The sequence below is a fragment of the Andrena cerasifolii genome, chromosome 6 (genome assembly GCF_050908995.1).
Source record: "Andrena cerasifolii isolate SP2316 chromosome 6, iyAndCera1_principal, whole genome shotgun sequence".
Taxonomy (NCBI): domain Eukaryota; kingdom Metazoa; phylum Arthropoda; class Insecta; order Hymenoptera; family Andrenidae; genus Andrena; species Andrena cerasifolii.
In genome coordinates, this window is record NC_135123.1 from 16917757 (window position 1) to 16935548 (window position 17792).

The 17792-nt window shown below is 37.1% G+C and overlaps 4 protein-coding genes across 11 annotated transcripts; 1 reads left to right on the forward strand and 3 right to left on the reverse strand.

Moving 5' to 3' along the window:
• Positions 1-82: 82 nt before the first annotated feature.
• LOC143369551 (U6 snRNA phosphodiesterase 1) lies at positions 83-2772 on the reverse strand. The gene is made up of 4 exons (XM_076813636.1): positions 2406-2772; positions 1766-1908; positions 1353-1690; positions 83-593 (listed from the first exon to the last, which is right to left on the reverse strand). The coding sequence occupies exons 1-4, from the start codon at positions 2519-2521 to the stop codon at positions 405-407; spliced, it is 786 nt and encodes a 261-aa protein (XP_076669751.1). The 5' UTR covers positions 2522-2772; the 3' UTR covers positions 83-404.
• Positions 2773-2895: 123 nt separating this feature from the next.
• LOC143369554 (zinc finger CCHC-type and RNA-binding motif-containing protein 1) lies at positions 2896-5562 on the reverse strand. Of its 4 annotated transcripts, none has more exons than XM_076813643.1 (5): positions 5424-5562; positions 4162-4310; positions 3746-3857; positions 3364-3675; positions 2896-3252 (listed from the first exon to the last, which is right to left on the reverse strand). In XM_076813643.1, exons 2-5 carry the CDS (start codon positions 4272-4274, stop codon positions 3115-3117), a joined length of 675 nt encoding a protein of 224 aa, XP_076669758.1. In that variant the 5' UTR covers positions 4275-4310; positions 5424-5562; the 3' UTR covers positions 2896-3114. The 4 variants fall into 4 exon arrangements, with proteins under 4 accessions (XP_076669758.1, XP_076669756.1, XP_076669755.1 ...); XM_076813641.1 differs by lacking the exon at positions 5424-5562 and adding an exon at positions 4631-4824; XM_076813640.1 differs by lacking the exon at positions 5424-5562 and adding an exon at positions 4619-4824.
• Positions 5563-6701: 1139 nt separating this feature from the next.
• Hsepi (D-glucuronyl C5-epimerase) lies at positions 6702-10214 on the reverse strand. Its single transcript, XM_076813619.1, has 7 exons — positions 9833-10214; positions 9658-9755; positions 9180-9318; positions 8924-9052; positions 8147-8860; positions 7858-8045; positions 6702-7777 (listed from the first exon to the last, which is right to left on the reverse strand). The coding sequence occupies exons 2-7, from the start codon at positions 9705-9707 to the stop codon at positions 7246-7248; spliced, it is 1752 nt and encodes a 583-aa protein (XP_076669734.1). The 5' UTR covers positions 9708-9755; positions 9833-10214; the 3' UTR covers positions 6702-7245.
• Positions 10215-10582: 368 nt separating this feature from the next.
• Positions 10583-16225, forward strand: Cp190 (centrosome-associated zinc finger protein CP190). 5 transcript variants are annotated; one of them, XM_076813603.1, is made up of 7 exons: positions 10960-11251; positions 11339-11454; positions 11682-11746; positions 12271-12442; positions 12644-12783; positions 12851-13111; positions 13322-16225. In XM_076813603.1, exons 4-7 carry the CDS (start codon positions 12278-12280, stop codon positions 15324-15326), a joined length of 2571 nt encoding a protein of 856 aa, XP_076669718.1. In that variant the 5' UTR covers positions 10960-11251; positions 11339-11454; positions 11682-11746; positions 12271-12277; the 3' UTR covers positions 15327-16225. The 5 variants fall into 5 exon arrangements, with proteins under 5 accessions (XP_076669722.1, XP_076669719.1, XP_076669718.1 ...); XM_076813604.1 differs by lacking the exons at positions 10960-11251; positions 11339-11454 and adding an exon at positions 10584-10953; XM_076813606.1 differs by lacking the exon at positions 11339-11454.
• The last annotated feature ends 1567 nt before the right edge of the window (positions 16226-17792 follow it).

Sequence of the window (17792 nt, forward strand, 5' to 3'; positions counted from 1 at the left end):
AATCTGTTTAACGATATAAGGTAAGAATGTATACGACTGTTTATATGCGGAAACTAACTACAGATGGAAGGGAGAAAGAAGGTTTCAAAAGTTTTATTTATTTTATTGGAATGCAAGTCTTATATCTGCTAGTGAGACCTTAAAGTAAATAAACATTTACACTTTTAATTTTCTAATGTGAGACTCTGATACAGGGCGAGTCACTAAACTCTATCACTTTAAATTACTTATAAACTGTTTGTTGTACGAACAAATGTTTCGCGCAAAAGTTACGGCATCAAGGGAGGCGTACAATGTAATAATTAGTTTTTCGTAATTTAATTTGGTAGAGTTATGTGTTGCCCTGTATAATAAAAGATAAATTTATTCAATATTATTTAATACCTAACAAAAGATGCGATTTGTTACTTTAATTTAAATGCGTACAGTTTGTTTCCAATCTTAAGATGTACTTTACTAATATGTAAATATCTGTCTTCTGTATGCTCAACTAGAAATTGATTTAACTTAGTTGTCAGGGAGGCTGTAAGGTCATTTAAACTTGAGGTTTCATCACCGAGACACCATAAGAAGCTGATGTGGTAGGAAATCTCCTATGGAAAGACAAGCAGTTGGTATGTAATTATTCGCGTAAAGAACTAACAAATGGTATAAAAAATATTTGGTTGAATTTTTATCAAAAAATAGATTGAATTTATTGGATGTAAACTAATCCTGACTTAAGGTGTTATTCCTAATCAGGCGGCCGAAAAGAGGCGAATATTTGTGAATTTTTTTTTATGAAGCGGAAGCATATATTTTTACAAAACTTTTTGCGCTTAAAACAGCAACATTTAAAGAACATTTGGTAATTTTTTCGTAGAAAAATGTTTACGTTTATAATGAAGTAACAACCGACATCCAAAAAGCCTTTTTATAAATTTGGTCTTGCGGCAAATGAGCACTGCCATTCGGAACCAGATTATCTAAAATCAAAAAACAAAAAAAATTTCGTTAATATATTAATGTATCTTCCGATTAATGGAGGGAATTTCCGAAATATTAATGTAAAACAAAATGGCGGTTATTTAAAGTTGAAACCATGATTTTTTTCACGAGATTTTTGCACGAAAAAATCAGAATTTCAACTTTAAATAACCGCCATTTTGTTTTAAATTAATATTTCGGAAATTCTCTCCGTTAATCGGAAGATACATTAATATATTAACGAAATTTGTTTTGTTTTTTGATTTTAGATAATTTTTAAATTTCAAATACAGCAGACGTCTTACACACAGAACTTTTACAAATAGAAATTTCGTTAATATAAGTAAAATATAATTTTGTATTATCTATATACTGCAATGATTTACCTCGTAAAACGGTGGCAAGTCATATTCGGCGAGAATATTATTCAAATCCTTTACAAAATTTGTAAGAGTGTTTTTCAATTCGGTACATTCTATCCCAAGAAACGTACGTGTTCCTTCTTCGTTACAATATGCTCGTATATTCAAAAGATCCAAGCTGAATTGGTCTGTCTGCTGGCATAACTTTTTAATTTCCTCTACAAAGGATTCGATCCAATGAAACTTTAATACTAAAGTCCTTGTTACGCTAATGTGAAACTGCTCAGAAAATATATTACATTTAACTGGCATTTCTTCCAGCAGTGAAAGCATCCATAACAGCATGGCCTCGCTGGGCTCGTCTGAAATTTAAAATTATTACGGTTTTTAGTTGCGCGATCGAAACAAAATTATTCATCTCCTTTTTTAATACCAACAATCAAGGTAAATCAAAGTAGCCCAGTTGCCACGCTCATGCTTGAAGCTTCTTACTCTTCCTCCGTGCTCGGATGGCTCTTCCTCCACTTCTTCGTGATGTGGAATGCCCTTCCATGTTGCGATGCTTCCAGGTAAAGGTAAACTGTAATATAAAAATCAAATATTTCGAGCAGCTTTACTAGCAACAGACATACAACAGCACACACTTCCCGCATTTCTTTAAATACGAGTACTTGGTCTGCTAAAACATTTTCCTTAAATTGTTAAAATCCAATGCACATACGATCGAATTAAATAATTTATATATTAAAAATCATTTAATAAATAATGTAGGCGAGTATAAACCTCTCGATCATTAATATTATGAATATAACAATTTACTAAATATACTTTACTGTGTGCACTAACACACATTCGCTCGCGCGCTTGTCGCGTCACGTACGTGGCTCCGTTCCAAGTTTCCGTTCGAAAAAGATTTAGTAAATTAAAGGATTAATCAATCCATTCAGGGTTTTAATACACACACGCCACGTAGATAGAATTAAAAGGATCTTGATAGTTGATAAAAACGTGGTATAGGTATTCCATGCTTATGGAGGTTTATAAAACGCAATTATCGGAAGTAAGCAAGATAGATACCGGGTAGGAACTTCATTGGACTTGTTACTGTTGTCATTAACTTCGTCATCTTCAGAATCAGACACGTATGTACTTATCAGCCCTAAACCTGACATTGTAGACAAATATTTACTCATTCGGTATTACAAGTTAAATACATTCGGTCGTACTGCGAGGTTATCTTTAATAATTATTTGGTAGAGGCAGATCGTTGCTTCATTACGATGTAGTACTAAGTGCGATCAGTACTTGGTCATGTTGTATAGTCACCAATATTCAATTTCAAGTATTTAAGTTTATAAACAGCAAATTAACAAAAACCGACGGTTACTTTTAATATTCTTTTAACGACCTTCGAATGGTTTCTGAAAGGTTATGTTCTCGGACTAAATAATTTCAGTGTTTCATAGTATGTTACGTGAAATGAAAATATAGTAAATTTTATAACGACTTGATATTTTCAAATGTAATCTTTTTTATAATTAAATCGGAAAAGTAATAAGAAAATTGGTATTCTTAAATATGTATTTATTCTAAATTGAAATCTTATTTTTACATTAAAAATTTATTACAATTTGTACACACACAAGAAGCAGCGTAATATAAACTTGAAAATTTCTGTACAAAGTACTATTTTACAAAATGAACATCGACTATTTTTTATTATATTACAACATTCCAGCAAATGCTCATTTGTATTATTTATTATACTAGTGAGTCAGTTCAAGAGCTATTCGCTAAAATCTTCCTCGTCGCTGAAATATTCACTTTTCTTGTATCGTTTGCTCGGTTTTTGAATTTGTCGATGATCATCGTCATATCCCCTAGCTCCTGTTTTCTGACTGTTTTCTAATTCCTTTTGCTTTTGCTGGAACGTAAAATGTTTGTACCGCATATTACATTTTTTTTCTAATTTTACGATGCTAGAAAGCCAATAGAATTGTTATTATATTAAATACAACTGGCAATTAGAAATTACCTCCATCGCAATGGCAGCACTCAATGTTTCTACTTCTTCTTCCCAAGTATCGTCAACTCCTTCGTCATCGCTGTTCTTAGTAGAGTCATTCGCGTGATTACTACTATTAGCCTTGTGTTTCTTCTTGATTCGAGTCTTTTTTAATGGCGGAACTCGTGGCCCTAATGTATTATTCCTGCAGTTGTACGATAAATGTCCTTCTTCTCCGCACTCGTAACATTGAGATTTATCTGGGTAGTCTCTTCGGCGTATAAACTCGGTACTTCGACCGTTATCTACTGCTATGGAGCTTTTTATCGTACGACCACCTACCTGTTTAAAAATGATATAGGGAAATTAAAGAGCGATGAATATTTTAACATAACAAAATGGAGAAACTTACCTCTGTGTTGTTCAAACTTTTAGCACAGGAGAGAGCGTCTTCTGGAGTAAGAAATAATACAAACGCAACGCCACGACTTCGTCGTGTCGTTTTGTCTTTCATTACGGTAATCCTAAAGAAAAACAGAATTAGAAACGTCATACTGCGTAATGACAAATTACAAAATAAAAATCTGTATCTTTCACTTAAGTGCTTTATTTCTTCGAAAAATTTGGAGTATCCCATATCTAATAAATGTATAGGACTGCTTTACAAAAGAGTCGTGGGTCGTACAAAACATTTTCACACCGATTATTAAAATATTTGTGAAGCGAAATTTAAGAAATAACGAAGCTTAATTGAAGTCGGTTACGCGTTTATTTGATTTAATTAATTCTGCATATAAATGGAGGAAGGCTATAAATTTTACAACTTACTTTACAATTTTTCCATAGGTTTGTAAAAGCTGGTGTATATCATTGTTTGTTAACGAGAAAGGTAAATTTGAAATGTAAACCGTTGATTTGCTGGGCACCACTCCACCACTCATTTTTCAAACTCTCATCAAGCATTTACTTAACTTAGCCTGAAATGAAAATAATATTTAAATCGAATTAAACACCGATTATGCAATTTTACTTACATTGTATTATAGTAATGCGTACTACATGTATCGAATAACATCGAACAAATCGATCAACACTATTTTACAATAACAATATTTTTCAGCGAGGACAAAATAATAACATTCGTAATAGTTTATACACTACGTGAACAAAAAAGACTATTATAATGCAAAATTCAAATTTTCGGAAAGTGACATTCGAATAAGTACAGCAAGCTAAACAAATTTTCTTCTGCAAATCATATATTAATGTCTAATGTTTGTGTTACCGATTCCCTTACAGTTACTTCCAAAACTACAGTAATCATAGTCGTATATCAAGCTCCGCTACTTCCCGTCTATACGCGCGTTAAACACAATGTTTTTAATGCACTGCAAAACGCAAAGCGCTCGTTGCGTTACGGGTTATCACCGGTAATGCCAACGTATGATAGATCGAAAGAAATTACGAGCACTGAATGGATAGAATATGTTTTTGCCGTTACTGTATTGTAGGTTTAGGAACACGTGAAAACAGGGTTCAAACCGATTAATTGCAGTGAATGGAGGGGGAACACCTACAGAATCGGTGGTAGTGGGTGTGTGAGACGCCACGATTGGAGACGAACCAACGCCAGCGCCAAGCGAGTGACGCCGCGGCCAACCAGCGTCGACAACATATTTCCCGTTGACGCTGGTTGGCCGTGGTGTCGGTTCGCGTTGGGGCCACTTGGCTGGCTTGGCGCTGGCGTCAGTTCACGCACATTACCATCACTCTTATAGGTGTTTCCCCCTCCACTCACTGCAATTAATCGCTGTGAACCTTGCGTGAAAACTTGCCGCTTATAATAACAAGTGATAAGTTTTATTTAGTGCGCATACAGCAATCGTATTTACAAATAAGAGAACAGTGGCAAACAGTGGTTGATTTTCATTTCACTACGTGGAGTTTGCGAGCATTATTCTGCGATGCATTAGATTAATTCGCGCGTGATAACGACAATGAATGATATAAAAATTAGTGTAGCACAATATACGAAAATTACTGAAATGTACTAAGCGTTCATTTCATTTTAATGACGATAAGCAACTTACATAGTTACATACGAGGAAATAAGCTGTTCGTATTTTTCATGAAGAATATGTATTTGTCAAACAGGTGAGGTTGATTATTTTTATTTCCTCCCGACGTCGAAAGTTCGAAAAAAATAAATTTGTAATTTATATCTAACGAAAAATTAGTTAACCTAACACTGACCACTAGAAAACTGCTTTTTTTACTTAGCAGTGAAATGTTTCGAACGTATCACGATTAAATAGGGGTAAACAGTGTAGTTATTGTATATATATAACTCTCATATTCGTTATATGGACAAATAAAGGTTTAAACTTTATAAAAAAAGGATTATTTATTCATTAATATTATACACTATTGCAAAAATTATAGGTGGCCAAGAACTGTAATGTAAATAATGTCTTAGGACAGTCATTGGTCACGGGGCCAATGGGTAGCTAACACTAACAGTCATAGCAACAGTGAAACAGTTGTTGGCCGCCATTCGCCATACTTTGGCCGCTTCTTTGTTGTGATTTTAAGAGGTTAGGTTTTAACAGAAAATGTTTTTAATATAATGTAAAACGCTGCTAAAAGCAGGTGCAATACTAACTAATATGGAAACATTTAAGTAGAAAAAGTATTATAGATTATATATTTTAAATTTAATAATATTACGTTACCCATATAAAATTACCCATTTTTATTTAATAATTTAAATCCTATGTTTCCAACCGAATCAATTCATGTTTTTCATACATTTACATTATTTCATAATTAGGTAGAGTATATGTCACATATATGTTATGAAACGATCAGCCAATCATTGCCTTCACCTGGTCAATAACTATGTTTTTTCGTAGGTAACGTATTTTTTGTAAATTTTTTGTGGATCCTTTTACTCTTTTTTCAAACAAATTCTATTTCTAGACTATTAGAGTTGTTTACAGCTATTAACACTAATTGTGTTCTTAAAGCTATCAAAATAGGACTTGTAATTCAACGCTTATGTGAACCTTTGACTAAGATCTGCTGCAGACGAGCGGTTTGCGGCAGATTGCCGCGCGCGTTTTAGCAGAACATAAATTTATATGAAGCAGTTCATACGGGACGCAAAGTTTTGCGGCTACTAGGCGGTAGGTTTGCGTTCGTTTTGACGAACGCACGTATTGCTTCACCGCGAAAGAACGCAGCGGCAAACTGCCGCAAACCGCTCGTCTGCACCGGGCCTTAGGTGGCCAACAACTACACTGTTTACCCCTATGTCGAGCTTCTAATCGTTCGCGTACTGATTTTAATTTAATAATTTATACACGATACAATCATACAATCTAGTTTATTAGCTTTCTGTGCTTAATCTTTTATACATTCTGTTAAGGCCTACATAGGTATAATTTCTCTTCGGATGTAAACATTAAATCCCTAAAAAATAGTTTACAGTTCATGGTCTTTCATTAAGTTAAATAAACTATTTTTAAAACATAACAATACATAACATTCAGTTACTTTCTAACCATAGAATATTACAATATTTACTTCGCTACAGTGGAACACTCTAATGCAACAAGTTGTACCATGCACTTTAAAATCCTTTCATTTACTCTTCTAACAATATTTTACGCATACAAACGAATCGCAACCCAAGAATGAACGTCGAAAATTTCACGCTCGATGCTTTTACGTAACAATGATTACACAAACAGATAAATATATTTTGGTCCACTTTATTCCGTGACTATTTGAAAGTATTTACAAAACGTACGATACAAAATGAAAAAGAAAAAAAACGAGGTATTAAATATTTATAAATAAAAACAAGGAGGTATTCAAATGCAAGTCAGTCGATCGTCGAAAGTAAAATAATTAATTGTGCGCAGCTCTCTTGCCATTCATGTAACCTATCCATCGTTCCGCTGTAGCGGTAAAGATTGGATCGTTATCGATTGTATTTAGAAGAAGTAGTTGATTAACGTGAGTGGAATGGTAATCCCACCTAGCTAAATTCGGAGCTGTCTTTAATGTAAAATGCCGTAAATCATACGTAGTACCAGAGCCCGTATCATACAAAGTTAACATGTTTTTCAACGACGTCATGCCCTCGTTGAGAAGGCGGGATGCTTCTTCCGCATCCTTACCCGTCGCTATACTCTTTAAGTCGTACAGACCGATTAAGGAATAAATAAATCCGTTAAGTATAAAAGAAGAGGGTGCCGTAGGATACTCTTCGTACCACACGTATTTACCTAAAAATACTGCAGCTACTCCTCCTTTATTAGAGGATAATCTAAAAGGTTGCAAGCCCCTAATAGCAGCTTGTAGATACTTCTCCTCATTGGAATGATAATACGCTCGTGCTAATACAGAGATAGCGTGTCCTTGACCCATACTAGAATACCTGTGGGTGCAGAATAATTGAACGTGCTTAGGTAATTGTATCGATGTACTTTGTTAGCAGCTGATGTCTTATTAGCATACCATCCAGGCTCAAGAGTAGCCATCCCGGGAGCTACTTTTCTTCTAACGGGGTTCGCCCATCCACCGGAGCTAATATTCTGATTGCCAACGAACCATCTCGCTGCGTCATAGAACTGCTCCATGTGCTCGCTTGTAGATAATGTCACATTATCTATCATGCCAGATCCATACAAAGTTATCTTTACCATCTACGGCGAATAGGATAGAATATCGTTAGAATAACGTTAATTTTCTTCGCTACATTTTCATTATTTTAAAATTTATTCAACTTTTGCCGTTTATATGTTACCTTTAATTTAGAGCGAGTCAGTTTCTTTTTATTCTTATCGTTTAAGTATAAACCTTTCTGTAAATCTATAACCAAGTCTCGGGTGAATCTTCTCCACTGATGGTTGATTTGACCGATTCCGTAATAGACGTGGTTGTTATAAGTATGCAATACTATATTACTAGCGATGTAATGAAGGTAGTATATTTCTTTTCTTTCTCTGGACTGCATCGTAATCATGATGCTGCCGTTGTCTTTAACATTGAAATCCCACTTCAGTACAAAATCCAGCACATGATCCAACTTCAGAGTAATTCCAGATGTACTAGTTTCCGGTGTAGCATATTTCATTACGTGACTGTTAGCGTGCTTATCGAATACTCTGGAGACGATGCATCCCTGAGGTATAATCCATTCTCGTTTAACCTTGTCTGAATCCTCTATAATCTTTCTACGAGGTTCCGGCTCCGTTAAGTTTTTACTGTAATGGGATAAACCGAATTGAGCGATTTGGGTAGGATAATAATATCCTTGGCTCTCCCACTGCGTAGATATCGGCACGCCATCGCTTCCACTGATGCATTTAACGCGCTCTCGAACCTCCACGTTGTAGTTCTCGAAAGTCATGAACACACCCCGAGAGTCGTATTTTCCCTTCGGATTAACGATCTTTGAATAACTATGCAACCATTCGAATCTTTCCAAGCCATCGTAGGTCGCTAGCTTCCCGTAAATCTGTCGCATTTCAGAAAAGTTAACGTACCATTTGGATAAACAAGTCGGTATATTAATAATTACCTCAAAATATTTATGAATAAACGAGAATGGTATGTAGACTTCGTCTCCTTCTTTTCGGCACCCAATAGAATAATCACCATTTATGTGGCAATCTATTTCTTGATATCCAGTCTCTAAATTTTGTCTATCCTTCATAGAAATTTCAATAAAATAACATGTTTTGTGCGATAACATAAAATAAATGTACAATGCATATTTAGAAATATTAATCTCCATTAAACTTACGTACACGATTCGAACTAAATACTTTACTTACTCTATGTTGGAATTTTGCTTTCCATTCGGTACTTTTAAAAAACGGCGGGCTACCACAATTATTCCATGATGTCAATATTGAGCTTAACGCAGCGACTACGATTACAAGCAATAGCGTCTTGAAGTTCAACCGCATCATCCTATGGAATTTGTTTAATTTAAAGTTTATTAGTATTAAGAATAGATAACACTTTTTTTTATTGTTTTCCTGTGTTTTAAGCAGGATGGCGTTTCAAGCTTATTTTTGCTTATATTGCCCAGCAAACTATAGTCCCATTTTTTTCCCCTCCTCTCTCCTTCGGGTCCCAGCAGCAGCAGCAGCGCACCGGAAGAAAGGTAGTCCCCATCTTTTACCAATACACCGCCCCGTGATGATTAATTTCGGTGATCTAACGGGAACAGGTGTTTTCCATCACGGCTGCAGCTGCTGGTAACACTTTGTTATTTTCAAATATTTGAAAGTCGTACTTAATACCTACTCATAAAGTATTGTTACAATGTTTGTCCCAGTTTCTGTCAAAAACAACATCGGTCACGGTTGAACATCGTGCGTTCCATTTTTAGAAATTACGAGGTTCTGAAAAAATGCGGTGCTCGTTAAATAACGGCAATAAAAATGTGATTGCATTTGTCAGCAGCTTTTAAATTGCATACATGTGGTCGCCCCGTTTGTGAAGATACGAGTCACATTCTCCATGAGGTTTATTTTGTGTTTAATCATCGATTACTAGCAATGCCAATGTGATTCATGCACGGCATTTGTGTGCCACCGATGCGTGCAGTCGGAATCTGACGTTACAGCTATTTTCGCTGCTTGCACTGTTTACTTTTTCGTAAAATGTGGTGCGCGCATTCTTGATTTTACAACATTGTTGTTGTCGAAGCATTGTATAAACTCCCTAGCACGTTTGCCACCGCTTGTGCCGAGTACATTTTTAATAGTTTTACGAAGGCTCCGATATAGAAAGGATTACATTTTTTATACTTACGCAACGCGGTGCATCGCGGTGCATATGGTGCGTATCCTATAGCGAATTCGGTACTTCGCACTGACTCTGCACTGGTGCCAGGAAGTGATTTGGATTGGTTGATTCTTATAGAGCTATCTTCGTTTCTATCAGAAACAACCAATCCAAATCATTTTCTGGCACTAGTACAAGGTCAGTGCTGGGTACCGAATTTGTTACTAGAAATTTTAAAGTGTTCACAAACTTATCTAAATAGTAGATTCCGAAAATAGTTAATCCGGACCGGCGCGAACTTTTGCGGGGCTAAAAAAAGAACACATTTATATATACATGTACTTTTAAACTGTATAACAATAAATATCTATGCATAGGGCTCCGTAAAATTTACGATGAGCTTTTCGTGGACCGGTGGGCGTTTTAAAGCGCGGGGTCTGGTTTCGGCGAACGCGTTGGACCCACCTCGCGCCGGCCCTGCCACTAATAAGAAGAATTACAAGTGAACCAATTAATCTGGATTCATTTTACAAGAAATAAATACTCTCTACTTTGTATAAGTGGCGATTGCAAGCATTACGCTTCTTTTGGAAGAATAATACCAAAAGTAGGAGTCAGGAAGAATTAAATACGTTCGCAGCACGTTTACGAACGATTTAAAGGCGCTATTTCATGACCGGAATCGCTCCATTGCCAATACGTATAACTCCATCTATGAGTCGTGATACACAATGGAATGTTCAATATTACTTGTGTACTAAAGAAATTTATAAGAGATGGAGCTGGGAGGACCATTGAAATATTGTTAAATAGGTATGTGCAATACATCCACAGGTTATTTTGAATTTGTACATATTCGGAATAACCATTAATATGCCCGACTCTGATTGTGAAAGGGAGGCGATCATCGCTATTAAACTTCCGTTTTCCAGCGTTCCGCGAAGTATACGCTGATACTTTTGTCAAAATCTCTTTAACTTCCCTTTTCCTATATAGCACTCCTCTATTTGCAACACTTAGATTTAAACAGATTTCAAAGCAATCCTAATAATGCGTATATAATATGTACATTTAAGAGCTTTTACGCTGTTGCACTTCGAGCATCACTACTGTAAGTGTCTGAACCATATCCGTGTGTCAATGGACCCTGATGATACATTACTCTTGTACTCTTAGATGTGAAACCTTTAATTTTTAGAAGTCCGTCAGATTAAGTAATTACTCCGTAAAAAATTGAGGCATAATTTTGCTTGCGATATGGATTCCGCGGCGGTCCTCTCACAAGTGCGAAGACATTTCTCTCAGGAACGTTAAGTAATGCTATATGGAACTGGATTACTTCTGTAAATAATCATTTTTTGCATAATGTTATACGACTTTGCGATTAATAGTTGACTGTGTAGTTGTTAGAAGTAACCCAACGAGTGCAAAGCAATTTAACTTTGTGTGTCTTTTGAAAAGCTTACGTACCATCCATTACTTTATTGTATAATCAGAAAATTCTGGTCTGCCACGTATCTTTTATCTTTTTCTTATTACAGGATTAGGTCCAGTTGGACTATGACTGTAATTACATTTAATAAGTAATTGAAATTACTTCTAGCTGGTAAGAAAACATGTTACAGTATGATTTGTAAGATCATTAGTACAGTTTGTTTGTTTATTTTTATTGTGTAAATAACATGTTAATGCGACGCCCAGGATTATAAGACAACATGAATGTAGATACAGCTTTCTCCTTCCTTTCTAATGATAATTACAATTAGCATTTTAAATACACGTTTCAAGTAGGTGTTAGCAATTTGTTAAAAAATATTTTGCAGATTACAGAAATTAGTAACGAGTGTTAAATAAGGTCTACCATAATTAAATTTGTAAATTTTCAAGTAATAAGTAGTAGATGATTTGTTACGGGAGCTACTATGTTTTTGGAGTAGCAAGTAACTTTGATGGAAATTGTAATTGAAAAAATTGGATTCATATGTCTGTTATTATATAATGAAACAATAATTGTTTTTTTTTTTTATAGAAAGTTTAAAATCTCCATATTTATTGCTGCTGATTTCTTTTGGTGTCGCTAAAAGGATTTCCTTTGATAGTGTAATGTAGAATTAATTATAATATGCACAGGTAAACAATGGAAGCTGTAAGTCAGGAAAAACCAATCCCCTCGCGGGGGTTGAAGCAAGTGAAGGTAGATAACTGGGGCACTTTCTTTCTCCAACGACTTCAGCAACTTTATTTTGAGGAGGAATTACTTGACCTTACTATTAAATTCCCCACTAGCGATATCACGGTCCAGGTAATTTTCAAATTTGTATATAGCAAAGTGAACCGGGCAGCGATTTACAAACATTTGTTAATAAATAGGATATTTAAAGTATTGAAATAGTAGGATTATTAAGTGGGCTAAAGTTAAAATAGTTAGAACTCTATTAATTCTGTGTCTGTCTCCTCTTCGTTGCAATATTGCAGTAGTAAATGAATTTTGAAAATATTCCAGGCTCATCGTTTAGTCATAACAACATGCACAGACTATTTCATGAAATTAGAGCGCGAGCAAAAAGAAAAAGATGAGAATTTCGATGGGGTGATCATTATGCCAGCGGATATGCCATATGAATGTGTCAAGTCCATTATAAGGTACATTTTACATTCGGAATTGGAAACATCTTTGTAACATTAATTCACATTCACACTGTCTTTACAGTTTTATGTATACTGGACAGTTGGAGTACTGGACCTCTGAGCAAAATGCTTTATACCGTACCGCGCAGAGAATGAATATGAACGTTTTAACGAAGCTGCTCGATGCACAATTTAATACCTCGTCCTTACAAAATGACCAGTCAACAAAGTGCAATACACGACCAGCACCAGTAGTTTCGAAGCCTTCAACGTCCACCACAAAACCAACGACCACTTCTAGCTCATCGTCAGGACTCTCAAGTCAGCCATTACCAGGTAGAAAGTAAGTATTTCACGTACCGATCGTATAAACAATATCTTAAATTAAAAATTGAATAAAAAATGTTTGTGGAAGACATGTGTTTTTGACCCTTCGCGGTCACACTTCTATAAAGTTCCGCGGTGGTCGCACTGGGTCCAATGGACCCGGCCGATACATATATTACTTAATTATATTGCACCATGAAAATGATGTGCCTTTCTGTTATTCCAGGCTCCCTATTTGGAAGAGAAAACTAGACGTGCCACAGAGTACACCGTCACTTAACTACGAAATGCGAACATTCCATGGGATGACCTCGACAAATAGGTCTAACGAGGTGACCCCTGGGCCTTCTCGATTCGATCTCCCTGAAGCCGAGGAGTTTGCACTTGGCGTGTTCTCGTCGTTCGACGATATCACGTACAACACAAAACCTATCGTCCAAGCGCCGGACAATTATAAAAGAGATAGTTCGCCTACTGGTAAATGCTCGCCGGACAGAGACAGTAAAAACGACACGACCGAGGATGAAGAAGACGACGGCCACGCGAACGAGAAAGGTCTGAAAGAGATAAATTCGGACGACGACTGGTCCGTAACGAGATGCTTGCAAAGGGACCAGGAAACGCAGCCATCGCCGTCGAAGAAGGTGCGATTCGATCTCGAGGAGAAAGAGAACATGGAGAAAGGAAAGTCGTCCTTCAAAGCGAATTCCGAAGAATCGATTAACAATCACGCTAAAATCATTCGAGAGGTGCTGAAGAAGTATCCTCACTTAGTGAAGAACAACAAGAACATACGCTTGAAGATAATGCAGAAGGAGACGAAATCGTCGGACAGCAACGCGGCATCCAAGACGAAGGTGTCTTACGTGGTTCTAAAGTCTGATCACTTGATGTCTAGCAACAACGGCGAGGACACCGAGTCGAAGAGCAACGGGAGCGTCGACGGGGGCGAGACCGGCCCTTGGAAGTGTAACAAGTGTGATATAGAAGAAGAGTACACGAATTACTATATGTACAGAAGACATATGCAAGACGTCCACGAGGAGAAGTTCGACCCGAGAGTGTGCGAGCATTGCGGCTACAAAGCGACCAAACGGAACATACTGATGTATCATCTCTACACAAAACACAACGTGCCTCCTCCGAAGAGCATGTGTTTCCCGAAATGCCAGGCCTGCTCCTACGTGGCGCTTTCAGAGACGCTGCTGGTGAGACATCAGATAAACCATAATCATCGCCCGACCTCGCGCCAGCACTCGTCGACGTCGGAGGAGATTCAGTGTATGCAGTGCTCGCAGACGTTCAAGGACGTCACCGAACTGACGACGCACGAGATCAACACTGGCCACAGGAGTCTTTCAGAGGGCAAGGAAAAGGGCCATCGTTGCACTCACTGTGGCAAAGTGTTCGTACGCGCCACGAATCTGCAGGTTCACCTGGACTGCGCGCACAAGGATTTACGCGACACCGAGGCGGTGTCGGTGCCGACTATCTCATTGGAGCCATCTTCCGAGGCGGAAGCACTGAGCCACGTCGCGAGTGGCATAGCAACGTCTTTGGGCGTCGGGGACAGCGTGGTGGCGGACACTCATGAAGTAGCCTCGAACGAATCGGAGTACATCGTGCCGGATATGCAGCTAGATAATATCCCCCACGACATGTCGTATAACGCGCACGAGCTCGATGGCCAGCCTATGATCATGCTCATCGACAATGAGAATTTCCAGCAGCAGGAGAGGGGGCAGCAACAGCAGCCGCAGCAGTTGAACATATCTGGCAACGAGCAGATAGTGATGCAGGGTACGGAGAACGGAATGATCGTTTATATCCATGGGAACGAGGAGCCGGAGAGGCAGGCGTACGAAACCTTTCAAACGGAGGGCCTCGCTGAGGAGACTGAAGAGATAGTGGAGGAGGTGGTCGAAGAAGTGGAGGAGAAAGTAATAGAGGACGAGGAGATGCAGGTGGAGCAGACAGAGATGTTAGAGGAATGTAACGTCGACCAGGTGGAAGAAGTTATACAGTATGTGGAAGAGCAGACGGAGATAGTGGAATACGACGAGCAATGCAGCGAACAAAGTAACAGTGCTGACGAACGTCACGAATCAGTTATGATCATCGAGGAGGAGCACGTCGAAGGGGAGCAGGATCCTGAAAAGGACGATAAGCAAACGAAAACAAGGGACTTTACCGAGTGGGACGAGGATAGCAGAGGATTAGTTGAATCATAAATAACGATATTATTGATTATTATACGGGCTTTGTCACTTTTTATTTTTTTCATCAGTGTCTATGACTAACAGAACGACATGTTCCCATTGCATTTCATTCGGCTTCTTTCTTCGATTTCTGTGTAACGGATCAAGGATATCACTTTATACAGGGCGTAAAGAGTCCGGCGTGAATGGGCTACCTTACTTTTAGGAAATTTATTATCATCAGCGAAACTTTTACGAAGTAACGTTTCGATTTTTACAAATTGCAAAAGATTCGGGTGTTTATTTCAACCTCTGTTAGAACACAAATATTTGTATATACATATAGCTTAGAGGTATATATAGAGTGGGTTTTCGTAGACTGTCGTTCGTATTGGTGCGAAAAGAAGAATCGAGAATAGTAATGTTTGGAAGTGGCAAATATCGGCAACGGCGATGACAGCGCGTAACTCGCAACTTCAGTCTTCGAGTACTCACTCAGGGTAATGTATTCGATTGGTAGAGTTCTGATTTAATCAGTTGTATCTGCAGAGGGTTGTTCACAATCTTCCCCCCCCGTTTTCTATAATTATAACGTTTAATTCTGTTGAACGTACAATTGCACAAGTGTTTGGCAATGGAGAAACGTGAAATACAAGGACCTATACAATAGAAGCATCGATTTTACGATTAACCGCTAACTGCACATGTTCAATGCAAGAATATTTAAAATAAAGTGATTGAAAAAGTATGCTTCCCTCGGGAGTCCTTTCTTAGACACTGTAATGGGGTAGGTTGCCTACGATAATCAATTAGAGTCTAAAATAGGTATTTGCAAGATGAATGACATAAAGTAACATATAATTGTGTACTTCAGCAATAGATTGCGCCTACAGAGTGCTGCGCGCAATTTAAATACATCTGCATTTAAAATACACCTGCATTTTTGATTTTGTGGTTTTCTATTTGCGTGCTGGAGATGAAGATGCCTAATGGCCCGAGGAAAGTGGAATTAGAATGCAGGCGAAATAGAAGGCTGCATGTCAAGATAGAACTCGATTCTGGTCGTCATAAAATCACGATTAACTGAAATCTTTTATTTGACGTTTCACCGGATAATTATTCACCACATAAAATTAGTTATGTGAAATTTTTATACCGAATAAATAGCGTACATATACGTTTATATATGTAAAAATATCCTTAGCGGTACAACTTTTTTACGTATAACCATCTCGTAGTGTTTCATTTGTACTTTCTCGCCTGTGCTATAATAATGGAAATATACCGAATGCTTGATCGAATGAGAAGTTCTTGGAAGGGACGTAAGACGGTTTGTCAAACTATACATTAAGATGGTAAATAAACTAAAAATCTATCGACTTTAGAGTAATTACAAGCCTAAAGTTGAGATATTGTAGTAATGATTAGCGAAATGATTGTAAGATTGAAACAATACTGTTCTCGACAGAAAATCGGGGAGGAAAATGCTTAATAATTATCGTGAAAATTATTCTAATTCTTTTAATTCGCAAACGAGGCAAAAGTGTCAGGAATTTTAAAGAATTCAAAGAGACAAGTAGAAAGTAATTAATTGGTGATTTCAACGAGTGGGGTAATTTTAACTCTGCGATTTCTTGATTGTTTTTATTTATTTAAAACGAAATTCTTTTCTATCTCGTGTCTGGACAAATATTGTGCATTTAATTATAAAAGTTTCGCGCTTTAACCATCACTGGATTGCAATATATGATATCACGAAGTCATTATCACACCACCTCTAGAAGTGGGGTGAATACACCCTTATATTTTTAAATATTTTTAACTTTTCTAAAGTAAATACAATAAATTACACTTTTAATAAAATAATGATTTCCATGGACTGATAAGTGTTTCGTAAGTGTATGATAAATTCGTCGTAGAAAAATGTTTAGGTAGGATGACGAAATGCCACCTTTTTTCGAAAGATAGAAAAGTACACCTCCAGCTTGAATTCAAGCAATGGTCACGGGGCTATCGACTCGCTTAGGAGCATTGCATAGTCAATAAAACATAGCGTTCACTTATACAAAATACGATTTTTATCATAAAATATTTCATGAATCATTGAGTGAATACAAATGGTTGAACATGGGTCTAATATCCTTTGGTTCTTTATTCAGTTACGAAGTTCTACTTAAATCGGTGTTATTTAAATACGGAAGTGGAGAATACGCATTTCGTATATGGAAATAGTGCAGGAGGTCAGAGTTTTCATTGGCAAACTTTTCCGTAACGTTTCCCAGCCGAAGTCGTGGGAACGAATAGATCTTGTTATTTATTCCCAGTAACAGTGAACGAACCAAAGTCAGGCCAGGAATTTTCGAAAACATATTTAACAATAAGTCGATGTTAGAAATTTTGAATACGTTTATTTCTTATATACTACAATTAGTAAAACATGAATGATTTAAGGAGTCTCCCTACCTTGACGGATGAAAAGTGATGCGAACTTTGGGAATT